Source organism: Helianthus annuus, chromosome 5 (assembly GCF_002127325.2).
Source record: "Helianthus annuus cultivar XRQ/B chromosome 5, HanXRQr2.0-SUNRISE, whole genome shotgun sequence".
NCBI classification, from domain to species: domain Eukaryota; kingdom Viridiplantae; phylum Streptophyta; class Magnoliopsida; order Asterales; family Asteraceae; genus Helianthus; species Helianthus annuus.
In genome coordinates, this window is record NC_035437.2 from 103,401,634 (window position 1) to 103,423,524 (window position 21,891).

The 21,891-nt window shown below is 31.9% G+C and overlaps 1 protein-coding gene and 1 long non-coding RNA gene across 18 annotated transcripts; one reads left to right on the plus strand and one right to left on the minus strand.

Moving 5' to 3' along the window:
* The first annotated feature begins 1,272 nt into the window (after positions 1-1,272).
* Positions 1,273-4,907, plus strand: LOC110940872. 17 transcript variants are annotated; one of them, XR_004892648.1, is made up of 7 exons: positions 1,273-1,682; positions 1,788-3,346; positions 3,485-3,578; positions 3,644-3,956; positions 4,090-4,161; positions 4,335-4,441; positions 4,703-4,907. It is a non-coding gene; the product is annotated as an uncharacterized LOC110940872 (long non-coding RNA). The 17 variants fall into 17 exon arrangements; XR_004892651.1 differs by having other exon boundaries at positions 3,485-3,486; XR_002593609.2 differs by having other exon boundaries at positions 1,788-1,888; positions 3,294-3,346; positions 3,485-3,956.
* Positions 4,908-12,121: 7,214 nt separating this feature from the next.
* LOC110940873 (glycosyltransferase family 92 protein Os08g0121900) lies at positions 12,122-14,129 on the minus strand. Its single transcript, XM_022182446.2, has one exon. The coding sequence runs from the start codon at positions 14,019-14,021 to the stop codon at positions 12,285-12,287; it is 1,737 nt and encodes a 578-aa protein (XP_022038138.1). The 5' UTR covers positions 14,022-14,129; the 3' UTR covers positions 12,122-12,284.
* Positions 14,130-21,891: the final 7,762 nt, after the last annotated feature.

Consider the following 21,891-nt stretch of genomic DNA (forward strand, 5'->3'; position numbering starts at 1 on the left):
ATGGTTCAAGAAATTTATGATCTGCTATTATCCATTTCGGTACATTACGAGTAACAACAACCCAATTTGACCTATTAAACTACATCATGGTTCATTCAGGGCCATTAAGTTATCATGGCCCAATACGATCCATTATGACATGCATGATATATTATTGTCCATTATGATCTAATATGACCCACTACAATCCAATATAACCATATAAAATACAATATAACCTAATAAAGCTCACAATGGTCCACTAAAACTAGCCTAAAAGTCATCATCACTATTAAGGCACGATATGGTCCATCAAGAAACATATAATTTATTATTTCCCATCATTGTCTAATACAACTCAATCGAACTTTTTGAGACATAATGTGACTTAATAAAGGCCATCATGATAATTAAGACCCAATATAATCTACTAAAGCATATAGGATTTATTATTGTCCGCTATTAATCTACTAAGACTCACTCTAAGAGGTACACAAATTGGGTATCTTTAATACCCGATTTCGAGTATGGAACTGAATTTGTTTTTCTTTTATTTAAGGGTTGGAACCGGTTATTGTTATAACCGGTTTGGTTTCGGGTACGATTATTCAACCAAACAACCATACCCTATGTACCCGGGTCCGGGTAGGGTTCTCTTATGGTTCTTAAAAAACTGAGTACATAAATACCCTATTTTCGGGATTTTAATACCATATTTTATGGTTTTCTAATACATTACTTTTGGGTTTTTTTTGTGCATAAAGCTTCCGGCTCATAAATCGCTTAAAAAAGCTAGCTAAAAAAATTCAATTTGAAACAATCTAAGCCAAGCCAACTCATGTTGTAACAAAGCCAAGCTGCGTTACTTTTGGAGTACTCCGTTTGGTTTAGTTGGTGCCTCAAAAGTGCTCGGGATTGATTCAATTGACCGTTAAAAAAATGAATATTAATCTCTAATAAGGCTCGTTACGACATGTGTAGTCCAATACAATTTGTTACACCTAATTCTAGATTAGATAAGTTGTGCCTAAAACTTAATCTTATAAACCATTGTTTTATACATATAATTTTCATATATATTTTTTTTTAAATTATTATACATATAATTTTCATATAATTTTTTTTAAATTACTCGATGTATATTACTTGGTTTGTACACAATTTTTGTGATGCAATTTTTTATATATATGATATCTTCTATTTGTTAAAAGTAAAAATTTGTAACTCACTATCTTTTATATCTTCATAAAAGAACAGAGAACATTATAGATTTTACAAGTGTTTATACTTATTTTTATTTTTTAGTTTTTCTCCTAATTTTTTTTCTCTTCGATCACTGGTTCCCCCAAATTTCTACCAGAGAAAAGTTTAAAACTTCCTTGCAAATTTCGTTTCCCTCCCAAAATCCATGAATTTCCCTCACCAAACTAGAAGTTCTCTCCACATCTTCACCACTCTGCTCTCTCTAGTTGTGTTGTCCCTCCACCAAATCGACCATCTTATGCATCAACGTGATGACCTACCGATTCAGACCACCTCCATTTAATCTATCACTTGGCGACGAATCAATGCGCCACCAGACGGGCAGCCTCCTCTGTTCAACGATACCTATACCACTAGTCTAGACCATCGACGTCATACGGTTGTGGCGCGCCATGTTACTCAACATTCGCCTCATGCTACTGTCACTTTGATACGGTTGGGTAAGCTATTTAGTCATGGTATATTTCTCTTTTGATGTATAATTATTCTATGTCGAAGCCTTGAAGGTAATTGATTATGAGTTTCTCATATAATTTCTATTTTAGGGATAATGTTTAATAGCTATGTTGTTCAAAACTCGAAGGTTTGAAGATGCACACCAACTGTTCGTTGAAATGCTTCAACCAAATTACAGAACTATTTTAAGGTTTTATTGCATCTTGTTTTATAAATAAAAGCAAATTTCTTGTTGTTATTAGCTTGGAAAATGCTTGTTCAAGTTTTCTTGATTAAAAAGAGATGTTTGTTCTGAATATGAGAAAAGCTCGATGATGTCAACTAGTAATTGAAATGTTTGGTAGAATTGGTGGGGGCCCGGTTGATTTTCCATGTGAAATTAACTTAATAATATTATGCTCCAAGTGTTTGAAGAGATGTTTCAAACAGATTTTGGATATGAACTAACATTGGGTACAGTTAGGGTGCAGACCATGTGACTAGGGGTGCAAACGAGTCGAGTCGAGCCCAGGCTCGAGCTTGATTAACTTATGAGAGCTCAGGCTCGAGCTCGGCTCGATTCGAGCTTTGTTTTCAAAGCTCGAGCTCGGCTCGATTCGAGCTTTGTTTTCAAAGCTCGAGCTCGGCTCGTTTGTATTTTCTCAAGCTCGAGCTCGGCTCGTTTATTATCTATTAATTAATAAATTAAATAAAAATAATACAAATAATAGACTTTTAAGGCTCGCGAGCTCGATAAGTGAAGCTCGGGCTCGGCCTCGTTTACTAAATAATCTTATTTTTAGGCTTAAGCTCGGCTCGGACTCGATAAGACTCGGCTCGTTTCGAACTTTTTCTCGAGCCGATCTCGAGTAGCTCACAAGCCGCTCGGCTTGTTTGCACCCCTAGGTGTTGTAGGTTAAGAATTTTGGCGTTCCTAATTTTCATGAGATTACGTTGATAACTATGGCTAGATTACACTAGTGTTTTAACAAAAAAATAAAATATAAAAATAAATGTGAAGATTGTTATCACTAGTGGTATACACCATGATTTATGTTATCGAACAAATTAATTATCAATAGAATCACAGTTTATGTGTCTTTGCATGCTACTTCAAGTCAGGAAGTGTCTCTAATTGATTTCAGTAAAAAAATTACCGTAGTACAATTGTACAAATGGCGTTATTAACTTGAAGTAGATGAAAATGGATTGGGTTCCGTAGATTCCTTTAAGAAAATAGTAGTCATTTTGGTAACTTTGCAACTACAGTTCCAAGTTTGTTTCTTAAATCAAATCTAGATTACTTTTTCAGCTAACATTAGTGATTTCAACTTATTTTGGGTTAGTTTTTGAACCTTTTTTTTAATAAACATGCACAAGTTTTCCTTTTCTTTGTTCAATGGTCAGACTACCACCTTGTAGGTGCTCTCGAACTGTTGAGGATTTTGATATTCTCATGTCAAAAATTCAAATCCGTTAACGTATTTTCGTTCTAGGTTTATAACTTAAAACCATAAACATAGTGAGGGTGAGTCTACTAAACCAAATTTAAATGTTTGTTTTGAAGACTTTGGTGAAGGTGGTTACCATTGTAGTTTTATACCCGTATGGTGCAGGGACTTTGAATATGCTCAGGTGTCATGGATTACCAATGAAGGCGGTTAGCTTGGTATTTCACTCAATTCATGAAAGAGCGTTTGTTATAGCTTTGTTAAGTCGGTGCATCTTGGACATTAATTTGTCTTAAATCCTAAAATTTAATGGCCACTGTTTAAGAAAGTAACCATTGTTTAATGTTTTGTTGCAGATGTATCCCAAAGGAACTCGTATTACCTTCTTTAATTACAAGCCTCTAATTGGTTGACTACATTGTGTTGAGATGGTTTCCTTTAAATAAGCAGGTCAACATTAATTTCTATTTGTACAGAAAGAAATGTGCTTCTCCTTGACACAGTTCTTGGTACAGCTGCTCATCCATCTGCTAGAGCTCATTATGGCTGTCAATATGCTTCTGTGATGGTTCAGTGGCACTCAGCAGTGCTCTACATGTCAGTCAGCATATGATATGATATGTAGGATACTTTTTCATCTCTTACCACGGTAAATGATAAAGGATTTTCGTATATTGAAATGTCAGCTTAAGTTCTATTTGATGTCCAACTTTTTAAAGGTATCGCATCAGAAACTAAAAAATTGCTTAGGGATCTTAAACATCAGGTCAGTACAGCTGTGCTCATCCATCTGCTGGAGCTCATTAATATACCTCGTCCACCGAGCGGGTATAGAACTAGTTGTATATGTTATTGAATTTCATGATTTAATTTATTTGTTGTAAGTTGTAACTATATATTTAAGTACTAGATTTGTCTACAATTTTTTGCTTATCTATTATCTAATTATGTTTTGTTTTAGGTTTGGAGTTTTAAAGAACATAAGCTGAAAGTTGGTTGCAACATGGTTAAATGATTTATAGCCATTCTAATGGTATGCTTACTATAGTTTCTACTTGTATGTTTTTTATGTCATACATATACATTAGTAGAAGCGGAAATATGACGATGTCAGTCCGGTTCGATTACATGTCAAAATGGGTCCTTGCCCAAATAGGTAGCTTTTAGTACGGATTCACATGCAATTGAGCGGTTCGTTATGTGCAGAAAATACGGGTCATAACTTTAATACTGGACAAAATATGAGAAGGAGATCCTTAGCAGGTCAAGTAAATCGTCTTTGGAAGAAGAACAAACAATTTTTGTGTATTGAGGTATGTGTTTCTATTTTGCTAATTCTTGTTATACGTCAAGTTTTGGGACCCAAGGGACATGGCATACTTATTGAGTTTTAAATAGTTTGAGTCACAAAACTTGATATATGAACTTATGGGACATGATATACTTATTAAGTACTAAATAGTTTAGGGACATGAAATTATGCATGTTGTTATATATCCAAACAAATGCTTAAATTCATATATTAGGATTAAATTCTGATTTTTATGATTTATTTTATTTAATTGTTGTCTCAGGTTGGAAAGGAGTAGAGGAATACTCGGCTGCGGATATGGATGGCATTCGTGAAGATTGATCGACTTATGCGGTTAACTCTATTTTTAAGTTATAAATCGTATTTTAGGTGTTGATAATGTATTGACAAACAATTCTTTTTTTGTTAACGTTAAAATATTTGTAGTATACTTGACAAATGATTATGTAATGGATTGTTTTGGTATATGTATATGTGTATTTCTTTTATGAAAAAGATTTATTGTTTTTGTTATTATACATGTATCCAGGGCAAATTAGTAATTTTATAAAAAAATTATACAATTAAAAGCATGACACGTGTAAATGAATGTCATACGTATGTGTCATAAATGATTGTCATGAACGTGTGTCATTAATAAGTGTCATAAAATGAGTGTCATCAATGTGTGTCATTAAAAGGTGTCATAAAATGAGTGTCATGAATGTGTGTCATGAATGCGTGTCATTAAATGTGTGTCATTAAATGTATGTCATGAATGCGTGTCATTAAATGTGTGTCATAAAAACATGACACACAAATGCATGTCATGTTAATTTTATGACTCCTCAATCAACGACTCGCATTTGCGTGTCATAAAGACCCATTCATGACACGCAATGCATGTCAAGAAAGATGTTTTTTCTAGTAGTGTATATAACACTATTCAGCAAGTATATAACACCATTCAGCAACTATATAACACCATTCAGCAAGTATATAACACCATTCATTGACTAAACATCTGATCGAAACATATTTTTTTCTCTATATAAGTATAGCAATATGGTACTCATATTAAAGATAAAAAAAATGCTCGTTATTATGGTGTAATTTTTTTTTTAAAAAAAAGTTACGTATAAAAAGTTATTGACGTTTAAAAAAGACGGGGGAAAGTTACATGTGCATTACCTAATTTCTAGTGGTTTTAAAAGACTATATTGCCCCTAGATATTTCAAATCAGTTCAAATTAATGAAAATATTTTACAATTTGGTCCCTATTGATCTCAACCATTATATCAAAAGATCTAATGGCTGAGATTCTTTCTTACCCTTCTCACACTTTAGGCCTTTTTTACAGGATCCTCTACCTTATAATATAAATGATAATAATTGTCATATGAAGATATGTTTTTAAATATATTTTTACATTCTTCTAATTGGTCGAGTTATCATTTATTATGAGTATTATGTAAGCCTAATCAGGAGTTCATACTTATTTTAACTTTAAATCGGAATCACAATAGCGAAATACAGTCTTTGAATCAATATTCAATTCAAGACCCTCATTGATCATACTATAATCCCAATTTAAAAACTAAGTAGTTAGGTCCAATTGACAAGTAAGTCTTAACATTTCGTTTGTACAATTATTTGTCTATATGTTCACTAGGCTACACGATATATATTTAAAGACAACAAATCAAATAAGTGAGGAAATTTAACAACAACAACAACAACAATACAATATGCAATCAACAAGGTCTTTAGTAAATCTCATCTTCAAAACAAGTTATTCGAATACTTTAGGTGGGAAACCTTTGGTCATCGTATTCGCAAGCTTATTCTTAGTACTTATATACTCAATACAAATATTAATTTCCTCAACTCGCTCACAAATGAACAAGTACTTTGTATCAAGATATAAACCAGCGCTAGTCGAATTGTTGCTTTTCGAGAAGTTAACGACAAATTATTTATCATAGTAAAGCTTCAATGGTCCAGAAATGTAATTCACTGCTTTGAGTCTAGTGATCAAATTTTTAAGCAACATTCCATGACACATTGTGTTATAAATAACAATGTATTCTACCATCATGGTGGAAGTTATGGTCAACTGTTGTTTATGACTCTTCCATGAAATAGGTCGGTATGCTAACATACAGATGTACACTGATGTGGATTTCTTGTCATCTTTGCATTTAGCAAAGTCAGAGTAACCTACCACTTCTAAATTATCACTTCTTCTATAAATCTGTTTATTTTTGTCCCTTGCAGAAATCAAAGTGCTTTCTTAGCTGCTTTCTAGTGATCGAGGCAATGTTAGTCTGATAATGGTTGTTCCAATAATATATGCAATATCTTGGCTAGTATAGACTTGAGCATACATAAGGCTCCTGACTACTGACGCATAAGGTATCAATCGTATTTGCTCCTTTTCGACCTTTGTTTTCGGACATTGGAACAAGCCGAAAACAACTCCCGTAATTACTAGAGCTATAGAAGGGTTGCATTGTTGCATGTTGTAGAGGGTAAGGACACGTTCAATATAGGTCTTTTGAGATAATCCCAGAATTCCATTTTGTCTGTCTCGGTGTATTTTGATGCTAATAACATAAGAGACTTCCCCAAGATCCTTCATGTCAAAATTATGTGAAAGAATTTGCTTCGACTCATGCAACATATCCAAACTATTATTTGCTAATAGAATATCATAAACGTAAAGGACAAGTATAGTAAATCTGCTCCCACTCATCATGTAGTAGGTGCACTAATCAACTTGATTCTTCGTAAAACCTTGTTTCTTCATGAATTCATCAAACTTTAGATACCATTGACGTGATGCTTGCTCAACCCGTATATGGATTTCTTCAACTCACAAACTAGGTATTCTTGAACTTCCACTACAAGAAAAAGATCTTATAGGGACGATTTTTTTTGGCCTGTAGGGAGGACATGTCCTCTCTATAAGCCTTTTTAACCTGTAGAGAGGACATGTCGTCTCTACAACATATTGTTTCTACAGCTTCGTCCCTATAGGTCACCCAAGTTGTCTCTATAAGTGTCCTTGCTATAGATGAGTTTATAGAGGCGACATGTCGTCTCTACAAGTATTTGCTAAAAAATAATAAAAAATAAATTAATATTTACCAAATAAAAAAAAAACATTTTCTTCAAATATTTTTAAGTCCTTTAGAGACGACATGTCATCTCTATAAGCTTTTTTTGAAAAAAAAATAAAAAAAAAACATTTAAACCCTATAAAAACGACATGTCGTCTCTATAGAATTTTCTTTTTAAAAATATTTTCACCTACGTCTCTATAGGTTTACTTTCAAAAATTAAAAAAAAAAACATTTTCACCTATAGAGACAACATGTCGTCTCTGTAAGTTTTTTTTTTTAAAAAATAAAAAAAAAACATCTAAACCCTATAGAGACGTGTCGTCTCTATAGGATTTCCTTTCAAAAAACATTTTCACCTATAGAGACAACATGTCGTCTCTATAGGTTTACTTTTAAAAATTAAAAAAAAAAACATTTTCACCTATAGAGACAACATGTCGTCTCTATAGGTCCTATAAACCCAAATATCAAACCCGTATATTCTAAAAGGTATATTAGCAAGCCATTTACATCACCCGTGAACCCGTTTAAGTTAACGGATCGTGTTTGAGTCAAACCCGGCGGGTATATTTTAATAGGTATATTATTACATTGGTTAATTTAACCCGTTTGTTTTTTATTTTATTTTTTCAATACGTATTATGTAATAAATTAAATTGGTTAGCTACATTATGCTAAATTAAAATAATATTAGGGGAAAAATAAAAAAAACTTCCAGGTCAACGGGTCGCATTCGGTTAAATCCAGCGGGTTAACGAAAAGAATGCGTACCTTAGTATGTGTATCAAGCTCCAAAGTCTCAGAGATTCAAGACGGGATCAGTGGCATCTACAACAAGTATTGTAAACTTTTAATTTGAATAAATATAAACAAACAACTTCCCCTCACAAAAACAATAAACATACGACCCAAATTAGCAGATGACAGAGAAAGTCCAACCAACATAACTAATATCCAAGCAATTTAAAGATGAAATTGCATAACCGGATCAACCTTGTTAAAAAATTATGTGCACATAAAGTGAACATGCGAAACTGCATCAAAAAAACGAACCTGCGTTTTGACTTGAGCTGGAAATTCGCAAGAAATCAGTCGTGGTCGTCGGAAATTTTCCTTTGTTCTCGCTACCACTCGTTCCTAAACGGCAAATTCGAACCAAAGCTCATTCTAATAAATATTTATGTTTATGTTCTTTTATATTTTCGATTCTTATGTCATCTCTAAATGTGTCGTCCCTATAAGGGTTTTTTCTTGTAGTGTTCAGGCTCAAAACCTTTAAACACCTTAGTTTGGGAAAGGGGGACATTGGATTCAAGTTCAAGAGACATTAAGGATTTAAAAAAATTGTCGCTCAAAAAAACATGCATAAAATCTTTGAATAATCACAAATGAATAAAGAACTAACCTTTACTCATGTTATTGATTGATAATGATCATAATTCACCAATGCGATTCACGCAATCATGTGGCTTTTCTTTTTTTTTTTTAATTTAGGTTTAACAATTGAATTAACTTATAGAATATAGACTATAATAGTTATTGGGTTAAAAAAAGTTAGAAACACACGGCCTTTAATGATTTAAATTTACCCTTTAAAATGTATCTGGGCTTAACTTTTAAATTATAAATTTGTTTATTATGTAAAATATTTACAACAACAACAGTCATATCCAGTAAATCCTATAAATAGCAAAGCTACTTATTATGTAAAACATTTAGAAAAAAAAAAAAACAATAATGTAGCTTATATTTGTTCTATTACACGATTCATAGTGTTGGGGCCCGTCACTTCCCAAGTTCATAGTGGACGCACAAAACGTAACCATCCATAACAAATGTTGCATATCCCCTTAGGCATCCGTTGTGGACGGTTCTAGAATTTAACAGATTATCTTATGTGCATTTAATCTATTGTGTTTAACACCTCACGTTGTAGCATCTACCACTAATAAACTTTACAATATACATAATATGAATTACGAAATTACCCTCTATACCAACTAAACATTATTGTTGTGAAAGGGGTCCTGACTAGTACAAAACACCCATGTGAACTAGTAAATCACCACCCATATTTGATCATATTAATTACTTGTAATTAAAGGAATAACTTTTCTGCATGTGGATTTAAATCACTACCCAACTTCAGCTCTACACATTTGTGGCTACAATTTCATAAGTGATTTCAATAACCAATGGATAAAGATATGACTAGAAGATATATGTATCTGGCCCGTTTCGCAACTAATATCGGGCCCGCAGTCCTGAAGATTCCCAAGTTCTTGGAGTCAAGACTGTGTACCTTGACTGACTTTCCAAACAGACCATGTAATTCAAATTTGAAGTCAATAAACTGAGAGTCAAGCCCCAAAATGAAAATACAAGATCAAGAACGGGTTCGTCTTTCCATCATGCTAGAAATGGTTTTCGGTTTTGTTTTTTTTTTTCCTTTCCAGACTTCAGTGTAAACCCCACATAACACGAAACTTTTGGTCAAGCTACAAGTTACAAGTGTAGAATTGGATTGAACAACATTACTAATAGTTGGTTATTATTAGAAAAAGGAATCTTCTTTTGCTCTTTAATAGTTGGTTATTGTTAGAAAAAGGTATCTCCTTTTGCCCATGTGCAATAAACAACAATTTAAACTATTATTATTGCGTTAATGAAATCTAGAAATTCAGCCTCACAGAGTTTTTAAATCCGACAGGTCATTGAAGAGGTATGGTCCTAAATCTCGCATCATACCTGTACATAAGTGACCATAACTCGGTTCGTTGCCCCTACCGACAAAGATTCACCTGCGGTCGTGCGGACACGTGCGGACCCAGTATGTTGTCCCAATCGGAGAATGAGAAGACTAACCTTGTATATGAAAATGGGTTTTCGTCACCACAAGGGATGCGGTATCCATCACGGTTATCGCACATAACAATGTGGCCCAAAACCGGATCCTGTAGTCCCACAAGTGGCACTGCCACTTTGACTTTAGTGACAGCGGTCAGCTGTCCAGCCAACTTGCATAAAAAGTTGGCAGACGGACTGACAGCCGCAGCAGGACGTGGCATCACCTCAGGAAGCGTCCAACGCTTCCATGACCTGCGCTTCTGACACACCTGCAAAAGGCTACGCGTTATCGGTCTAGCCACTCAATTACTCTCCTTCGCTCTTCGGCTATAAATACCCATCCTGGACCAGGTTTGAGGTACTACTAATCTGCTCTCTCTCACATACTACTCAAACACACACTTTGCTCTCAAGCAAATATTGATTCTCATGCCGGAGAGTGGTAACAAAGAGCACCCCCACCCCATCCTCCTTGTTACGAGTCACGGTGTGTTTCCTTGTACAGGAGACAAGTTAGAGGACGACTCGACCATTGATCTCGGAAAGAAGGGATTAACCCTACTTGACGAGACTAGTGACTTAGCCCTCCCGGTTAACCATTGTTTCATCAGTCATCAAACCACAAACAAAACGAACACAATTCAAAAGCACTCAACTCAACTGGACCAATTGCGTAGGCGGTTCCTAGACCGGTCCAGTTTAGCTTCTAGTAAAACCAAGACCAAGTTAACTATAATAACCAATACAACGTAATAACTGATGGTTTGGTTTTACTATTTTTCAAATTCCAAAATTATATATGGTTTGGTTTTAGCTTGATGTGTAGAGATGGGCATATTGTTTTTTTTTTTTAATATCCGGAACCGGTTTCTAACCGGACCCGGTTCTTGTATGAGTGTGGGTGGAACCGGTTCTTGTAGGAAACGGTTCCAGTTCGTACCCAGTTTTAGATCATTAATACTGGAACCGATACTAACCGATTCCGGGTAGAGTTGTAACCGGTTCCTTTGAAGAACCGGTTCTATCGTGTAAGTCAATAAAAACGCTGCAAAATTACTGTAGGAATCGGTTCTTAAAAAATACCTTAAATTGATAAAAACTTAATATCATAAAACAAAAGAAAATCACTAATACTTTGAATAAAAAATACATATTAAAAAAATACAAACACATTGCATTGTAACCGGTTTATTTCTTTGACAGTTTACTTGTCGTGTGTATATATTGCATTGTAACCAGTATATATACTAACTGGAATCGATTCCAACGGTAACAATGCATTAAATGGGTGGTTTGCAACGGCTAGGAATCAATTCCAGCTGTAGCATAACCATTAAATGGTAGAATTTAATGCACCGGGTTGGATTTGGTTACGGAGGAAGTGGTTCCGGGTAGGAACCGGGTACGAACCAATTTTTTTTTTATAAAATGTGGAACTGGGTAAAAACCTACGGGTTTTTTGAACCCGAAACCGGTTCTTCAATAAAGCGGGTAGAAACTGAAACCGGTTCTAGGTTGGGTCTATCAGGTCGGGTTTGGAACCGATTATTATGTCCACCATATCAACCAAAAGGAGAACACATCTCTTTTTATATTATAAGAATCTTGGGCCAAGGTGAGAAAATATTCGATGGATCACCTAAAATGTTTTAACCAATGACCTAGTCCAAAGCAATTCTGGCCCAAAACAATAGCAAGTATGCAGACTATTGGGCCAAAACAGCTAGTCTGGTAGCTAATGAGCCTAAGCCCACACAAATCCATTTCAATTTACTAATAATACCTAAGTTTCGGGCTTTGACCACTAAAATTAAAGTCAGAGAATTTTCATTTACACATCACCGTTTCCTCTAAACTGTTATTATCTTGCCCAAAAAAAATAAATTCTACTATTATATATTTTGCCAAATCATACCAAACTCGGATTGCCCTTTTCGACTCCCAAACCATCTTCTCGTTAAATGCTTTAACCGGTTATCATAAACTTCACAAAATCTTTCCTCCCACCCTTTGGGCTCAACCGCTAGATACCCGAGCCCAGGAGCCCGATCATTTGATTTCAAATTAACCGAACGGGTCCAGTCCACAACATAAGCCGACACTCTTCTTCTAAACTTGGCCTTGAACTCGGGCCACGCTTGGTACTTATAATGGTTCACAACCACGGTTCCAATATTCGCTTTCTTGCTTTTATACCCGTCTTTTAACTTGAAATGATGAATCACATTGAGCAAAGACTCATGAATCGCATCAAGAAGCACTATTGATTTGTGTCGGTTTTCAATTTCTTTTCTACAAGTATAACCCTGTGTCACTCCCGCTAACGGGTGTGTCGTCTGATTCGATGGGCCAAATTCGTAACAACGAATGATTAACTGACCGTACAGATTCGTTGGCAAAAGTGATTGTAAAAGTGATTTTGACGGTTTAGATGACGCCCATGATGGCGAATAAACAAATTCATCCACATCAATGAACATCATCCAACGACACATGGTTTTTGCATGTAACACCGCATGCGAGAAACCTCCTTCTTGGGTTTTTGGCCATAGCCAAAAACGAGTCTCGACATCGTACCCTTTCGATTTCAACAAATCCACAACTTCCTCCAAATCATCATCACTTCCATTGTCATACAAAATGAATTTATCAACCCCAATTTTGGAATGGTAAATCACCCACTCTTTCAAAAATTTAGCCACATTGTAAACCATGGTACATGCGCACAATAGCGACTTTGTACCACCTATTGCTATTTTGCGCTGGGGCGTATAATACGCCAAGGACGGAACCACCTGTTTGTTTTGAACAATAAGAAGAGACACTCTGACTAAATTTTGACCAAACTCCGTTAACTCAGGCCGTTGACATCTGAAGACTTCTTGCACAGAGCTAGTAACAGAAGTAGTAACGCCGTTAACGATATCGTCACCAAAAAGACATTTAAATTCCGTTGGACTTCTGTTAACTCCTTGACGATTATTAATCCCTTTCGCAAGCAAAACGACGTCGTTCTCCGTTTCAACAATCTCGTAAACAATAAAGTTCCACCGGAGAAGCTCCGGCGCCGGCTGAACCGGCTGAATTGACTGAACCGGCGTTTTAGTTAAAACCGGCTGACGAAACGGCAGTCGGCGGAGAACACGTTTCGGCAACGGACACGTGTACGTATTCCGATCTGGAAACGACATCGTTCCAGTAAACCTAGCCGGAGAAATCTCGTCGGTATCAAATAAACAGAACAAGGACGACGGCGTCGTATAATTCCTATCAAATACGACGTCGTTTGAAACAATGACTAGTGCCTCCCAAGACGGAAACAAAACCGATACATTCGCAATCGATAAATCAGGTTTCCGAAACACACGCATGGAATCATTATTAACTGGAATGTGTACCTGAAGTGTTTCCGATTCGACGTCGTTTGAAGGTTGACTGGTGATTGTGTCTTGTTCGTTGATGATATGGTTTTTGCTGGCGTAAGGGCGGAGGCGAGGGTTAGGGAAGTAGACGGGGGGACGGCGGCGTAACTGATCGGAGACAGTTGGTGAGAGGAGGTGGTAAGTGGCGGTGAATGAGACGATGGAGATGGATACGTACAGGAAGAATGTACGTATCTTTAGGGCCATTTTCACTGCAACAAGACCAAGAAGAAGAAGGCCAAGTTTATATATGTATGGAGTAGAAGCCGGCTATTTGTAAATAAGGGTTTTATAAGATTTTAATATGACAAAGTGACAAACCCTATTTAATAGTGATTCGATAATTAAAAATTATTCAAGTGTTGTACTTGTGTCATCTTTTGTTTGATATATGAATCATTTCATTGTATAATAACAAATATAAATGTGAGTGCAATCGGTACACAATTTAAACTATAACCGTGGGGTGTGTATGGTTCGGTTTGGTATTTTGGTAAAATCGAAATTGTAATGGAAGTGTTTGTTTTTCAGTTGTTGAAATCGTTTGGTTTCAGATATATATATATATGTTTCGGCTTTTTAAGGTTTAGTAATAGTTTGGTACGGTTCAGTTTTTAGAACAAAATGTAATAGTCTAAAATTGAAACTATAATCCAAGATTCAAAAATGTTTCTTAGATGTTTACAATTAAGTTATTATTTTAATTTTTTAAATTAATATTGTTTACGTAAACCTAATATTCTAATTTATTTTATGTTTTCTAAAGTTTTTATTAAGACATTTTATTTTATAATACTTTAAAAATCATTTAATTTATATCTTAATTTTTTTTAATTTCTATATAATATGGATAAAAAATTTCAAAGATAGATAAATGTGTTAATATTTTTATTATATTATAAATACCTAATATTCAAAAATAAAACTAATAATTCCTAAATTAGGTTATTTGCTTCGGTTCGGTTTTTTTTTTGTTTTCAAAAAATGTAAAAGCATAACCGAACCGTAAATTCCGGGTCAATTTTCTCGGTCGGGATTCGGTTTTTTTTTTTGTTTTCTGCTCACCCACTATGAGTTGTATAGAGAGTTAAACTGGCTATACGACTCATACAATAAGAATCAATAGCGAGACATATGATATGACACATACGCCTCGTTTTTTTTTCTTTTGGATTTTTGTTCAGTTTGTATGACCCATAAAACATGTATAGTATTAAAGGTGCTATGGTGTGTGTTATTGATTTGTTTGGGTATGGTGTAGTGATATAATGACATATAATATGATACAATGATATAATATTTAACGAAAAATAGTTAAGAAAATGAGCATCCTGAATTTCATAACTAGGCGGTTCACTCATCTATGTTTAATGGTTATATGTTAAACACTAGGTTAGTTCCCCGTGTGTTACACGGGTTGAACAATTTAAACTATATAGTATAGATATTTCCTGTAAATGCAAAACAAAGACAGAGACATTTACATACCATATTGACATAAATGAGTTAATATAAATGTAACCCATCAACTCGTACATATTAATTAATGTCGTAGTGTTCGATAAGACGACTCTAATGTCGGTTGTATGAGGTCAATCAGATGCGATTAATATCTTCCCTAGAAAGGAAAGGGGTAGTTAAATCCGATAATTTACCAACAATTCATTCCATATTTTCTTTTTTAGAGGACAAATTTTCACATTTAAATTATGTATTAGATGTTCCTCTCTCCATCGGAACAATAGGGCCGTTATGCTCATTACTAAACTTGTTGAAGAGATGAAATATAACCAAGGTATATCTTTTTGATCAGAGGTTGAATCGATCATCAGAAGAAGAATTAGGCCAAAAATTATGATACATTCTTTTTTTTTTTGTTCAGCTTGTATGACCCATAAAACATGTATAATATTAGAGGTGCTATGGTGTGTGTTATTGATTTGTTTGGGTATGGTGTAGTGATATAATGACATATAATATGATACAATGATATAATATTTAACGAAAAATAGTTAAGAAAATGAGCATCATGAATTTCATAACTAGGCGGTTTACTCATCTATGTTTAATGGTTATATGTTAAACACTAGGTTAGTTCCCCGTGTGTTACACGGGTTGAACAATTTAAACTATATAGTATAGATATTTCCTGTAAATGCAAAACAAAGACAGAGACATTTACATACCATATTGACATAAATGAGTTAATATAAATGTAACCCATCAACTCGTACATATTAATTAATGTCGTAGTGTTCGATAAGACGACTCTAATGTTGGTTGAATGAGGTCAATTAGAGTCTATTTGATACCCTTTGTACGACTTCTTATTTTTTGAATCTTTGTATTTGATTCTAAACCTATTATTAATATTATTGATGATAATTTTAGTTATATATATCAATAATATTATATATATATATATATATATCAATAATATATTTAGTCTAACATATTAATATTATTATGAATTTCGAAACTTGTTTAGCTAGGATTTAAGATTCTATTGAAGTTTTAGTTTAATAATAGGTTATTGAATTAATAATAAGAATTTTTATTAAATTAGATTAAATATTATTATTATTTGTATTAGATCAGATTAAATATTATTATTATTAGTATTATTAATAATTTTAATCAATTAAATGAGAGAATGACAAGTGTCCCAAAACAGGTTTCTTTTATTATATAGTATAGATAGATTACGTAATATGAAACATTTTGCAAGTTTGATATGTTAATAATGAAACTAGGTTATAACCCCGTGTATTACACGGGTTGAATAAATTAACTTTGTATACTAAATAATAAAACAACAGATCTTTAAGAACCTCCTTCATTGCACATGTTGAATAAATGTAATTTTATATATTAAATAATAAAAAGTTATATCTATAAGAACCATATTGTATAGGTTGAATAAATGTAATTTTATATACCAAATAATTAAAAAAAAGTTATATCTTTAAAACCACGTATATTACAAAGGTTGAATAAATGTAATATTGTTTACCAAATAATAAAAAAAGTTATATCTTTAAAAACCCTCGTGTATTACACGGCTTGAATATACACGATTTTACATACCAAGTAATAAGAAAATTATATTAAAAAAAACTAATGGATATAACTCGGTACGCGATAGATATGATGATTGCGGAGATGATTATTGAAAAGAAGATACAGTGGTCAAACATTTGAGTGATAAAATATAAATTATATTTAAAAAAACCCGTAATAAATATAATTTTATATATAAAGTAATATTGAAAATTTATATACAATTTGTTTAAAAATTATGTAATAAAATCGATATAATATTTTTTTAATAATGAAAATAAAAATAAATAATATATTCTACTCGACATTTAAAGTAGGATAACATTTAGTATTAATTTTTATTTATTTAGTAATATAAGATAGAAAAAATATCATTGAATATTTGGGAGGTTGTATGATAATAAATGTGTTAATTGTATTATAATGTCATATGTTTTTAGTTATATATTTTTTGAATTATTTAAAAAACTTAAGACTTTGTTATTATTAGCAAAATCAATGATTTTATATTTGTAATTTTGTTTGGTATTATTTTAGTAAAAAGTGCATATTATACTTATAATTATATTATGTCTTAAGTTATTATGGTAAAAGTTTAAAGTTTATTAGAGATAATTACATCATCGAAAAGAATAAGAGCAAATTTGTATATATTACAAATAAAAAGTAGGTGTCTGTCATATGATATAGAAAATCAAATAAATAATATTATAAATGAGAAGTATACATTAAATTTAAACTAATAGTTAAGTAGAATGGACAAAGTGCAAAATGTCGTGCAAAACAATTTTCAACATCGAGGAATCAAAGTTTTATTTTCGATAGAATTGGATTTGCTATTAAAAAAGGAGTTATGGCGCAGCTTGTTGCATGTCTACCTGCCACTCTTATGTTATTTTCTATATCTATATAAAATTATTACTTATCGATGAATCAAAGTGTTAATTTTAAAATAAAGAAAAAAAATTATTAAAACTATTATATTAATTTACTATGATAAAAATTAATAATATTGTGTTTTTAAATACATATTCAAAATTAATAATATTATATACGTCTTATCTAAAATGTAAATCTATTATTAAGTTAAAAGAAATATTACGTAATAGTAGATTAATATCAAAATTTAATAATATTGTGTTTTTAAATACATATTTAAAAAGAGATTAAATTAAAATAATAATTATCTGTAAGATATGACCTAATATAATGACAAGTGTCCTTTAAATGATTTCTTTTATTATATAGTATAGATATAGATGTTAATATGCTACACAACTAAAACAAGTCATAGTTAACTCTTATAAATATAATAAAAATTTTAAATAACACAATGTAGAAAAGGGAGTCAAATTATATTGACGATAAACAGTTTGAATTATATTTGCTTTGGATAAATTTAAAGATTATTATATATTTGCTTTGGATAAATTTAAAGATTATTATGTAATCGTGATGTATACTTAACCAAATATTTACCCAATGACTCATTTTTTATTTTATAAATATATGAGTTTGCGGACATGTTACTACTATACCACTTTCATTTTCTTATTTTATTTTATCTTCATATGCCTCCTTTTTAGAAGAATTTGCCTTGTCTTGCAAACCAACGTATAGCTTTTCATTTTTCCTTTTTTTCTTAAAGTACAAATGCTCACAACCATATAACTTCTGTTTGCAAAATTTAGGTATCATCAAAAGTGAAGATCCCATATATATTTTATATATAAATGTGATATTTAGACACAATATAGACGTACATCTACATGAAATTTACAAGTTTAAGCTTAGACTAAATGAGTTTTGATAAATTTTAGATTGAACACCATAAATATGTGCAAAGCTAAGTAAGTCACTAAGGGGGTAGAGGTGGTTATCACTTGCAAAAATTTCATCACTTACAACATCCAATCAAGTTACGCCATGTTATCAACCATTATTTCATCACTCACAACATTTTTTAGTGGAAATGGTCATCACTCACAACCTGTTTTTTTTATTCCATCAACGTACAACTCCTCAACACTAGAGTACAACCCACCATATAGAAATGGATAAAACTCAACGCGTCAAAATTATGACGCGAAACATGTTCCACGCGTGAATTATATAGGGTGGCGGTGGTGTTTTGCAAACTTACACGCATGGAAGAACTTCATCACGCGCAAAAGGAAGACCACCCCGGGTCCCCTAATAAAGATTATATGTTTCTCCAATAATTATCCCCAAAAATAAATTAACACATGATCATTTTGAATTTATATGAATCCTGCTAAATTTATTGCTTAATAAATTTTTTATGGCTAATTTCTTTTAATCATGTCGTCTATTAGACTTGAACCTAAGAACTTCCTTCACAAACTCAGGTGTTTAAAGGTTTTGTCTTTACTAATTGACCACCACTCCATTGGCATTTATTGCTTAATATACTTTGATACAATAAAAACTATTTTTTACTACTAATAAATACATAAAAAAACTTTATTTAATATATTCGTTATACCTAAATAAACATTATATATTTTGCAAGAAAGGAATATTTTCCTGTATTAAAATGTTTTTTATTTAGAGTATATGCCTCATCTTGTATTGTACATAAAGTGAAATTTGCTTTTCACAATCCCCATAATCTCTTTGTTTTTATTTTGTGAATTTTGAATTTATTTTATAGGATATTATTTAAATATAAATATTCTGATTTAAGTCCTCAAAAGAGGTGGTGATATCCTTTAATTGCTGCAAAAGTTATTTCACATGTATGATTTGAGCAACACAAATTCTTTGCATTTGCGTAGACAATATTGGTTACTTATAAAACAGCCATTTATCACATAACTAGCAAGATGCGCGCAACGCGGGAGCACAACACTCAGGTAATATTTTCATATTCGGAGAGAAGATGTAATCAAATGACTCGAAGGTTCACTTAAGTCATAGTCCGTGGCGGACCCAGAAATCTTTTTCTTGGGGTGCAGAAAATTTTTAAGAATTTTAGTCTCCTAGGTATATAAAAATTGTTTTCGTTTTGTAGTGTGTTGGGTCGGATCGGGTCGGGTTAGGTCTTGAATTGGAGTAATGGGTAATTGGTAATTAATAAAATTAAGTTAATTAACTATTGTTTATATTATTTTTTAAATGTTTTTGTAAATCAATAATAATGTAATCTTTCTTAGGGATCAATTTAAAAGTTTTATGGAGACGGTCAAATGGTGGAACTAATTTTTTTTATTGGAGGGTCATAATAGAAAAAAATACCTATCAATATCTTTTAGTAATTCAGTTTTTTTCTTGATTTCTTTCGATATTTTATTTATATGTATTTAACGTATTTAATAGTCTCCGTATGTCATTTGATTTTACTATTAAAGTACATTAATCGTCGTTCAAATGTATAACAGAAAATAAAATATTCTTACGGATTTATATTTTTTTTTTGAAATGTAGCAATTATATTATCTCTATTACAATATCGTTACAAAAATCCTTAGCTTTTATGCATAGTAATAAATCATTTGAAATTTAAATATATCTTATATATATATATATATATATATATATATATATATATATATATATATCTAATCTAATCTAAATATTAATAAAAGACTCCAATTAATGCCACATGGCATTTTCTCCTCAACTTATTAAATATTAATTAATAATACTTTAATATATCTAATATCTAATAGATTATTAACATCTCTTTAATTAATATAAATATATCTAATAAAAATTCGGATATGTGTTCATACACTCAAATGTAAAATAGAGATATAATTCTTGATTTGATAGGTATATAACGTCAAAGTGTTAATTACTTAATTATCAGTGTCTTATCATTATTTGTTGTAATTTAAAAGTTAATTTTTAAATTATCTATATATTAAAAAGCCATTCTTGTGCTTATAAATAGTAACACTAATATATATATTAAAGGGTAAGTTACACTTTTCGTCTTTGTGTTTATATCGAATTGCAATGGAAACTCTTTAACTTCAATAATTACAATCATAATCCTTTATTTGTAAAACTCATTATACCTACGTCCGTTGGCCCTAACCAAGGTTTTACCTTCGTCAATGGATCGTCCCATTAATTCAACATAGTGATTTACATGAAATACATTTGATTGCTAAGCATGTTCTTATTGTATTTTAAAACTAAAACTCTCCATTTACATTTAATTCAGTTAGAGGCCTTTGAAACTATGATTTATGATTTTCTATTTTAGTTATACCGCTTATTTTTATTTACGTACAGATAAAATTTTTATTCAAAATTTAACGGGTCAAATGTAATGGAGTCTTTTTTATCGTGACGAACAATATCGACACCGTGCGAACAACTTCCGTAGCGATACAAAGTACTTTTTATATCGTAATCTATAGCGAGTGTCCGTACTATACCGATATTGCGATGAACCGAACTGATATCTCCCCAACAGTATCGGTACCACATCGATTCCATCTGAACAAGATATTCACTTTTATGGTTTTCCATAGATGTAAACACGTGTCCATATCCATTTGGGCATATCATGATTTTTTTGGGTTTTATCTTTCAGTTGCTATACCAAGTGTCAGTATCATTTCGATACCATAATAAACTGAACCATTACCAACCGAATTTCCGCGCGGATAAACTTTTAGATACAATTAATCCATTTTTTCAAGGATTATTATGCATTTCAATTTTTATGTTTTAATACTTTTAGTAGAATCCAAACTAATTCAATTTATTTGACTTTAACGTTCCCCTAAGAAATACTAATATAATATTAATATAAGATGAATAAAATAATTTTAAAATTAATGGTAAATTTATTATATCACAAATAGGTAAAAAAAAAACAAGTCAATATTATTAAATTAACATTAAATTATTGTCTCCTATTTTTAAAAACATTTCCTCATTAAATTTTTTTCGGACACATATCACTTTTTGATGTTTTTTTCATCCTTATTTTTTCCTAAAAAAATAAATTCCCTATCGGATTGAAAATATTACATTTATA

Excerpts from the sequence above, each read along its gene's own strand:
- LOC110940873 (XM_022182446.2), bottom strand. The coding sequence starts at position 14,021 with ATGGCCCTAAAGATACGTACATTCTTCCTGTACGTATCCATCTCCATC.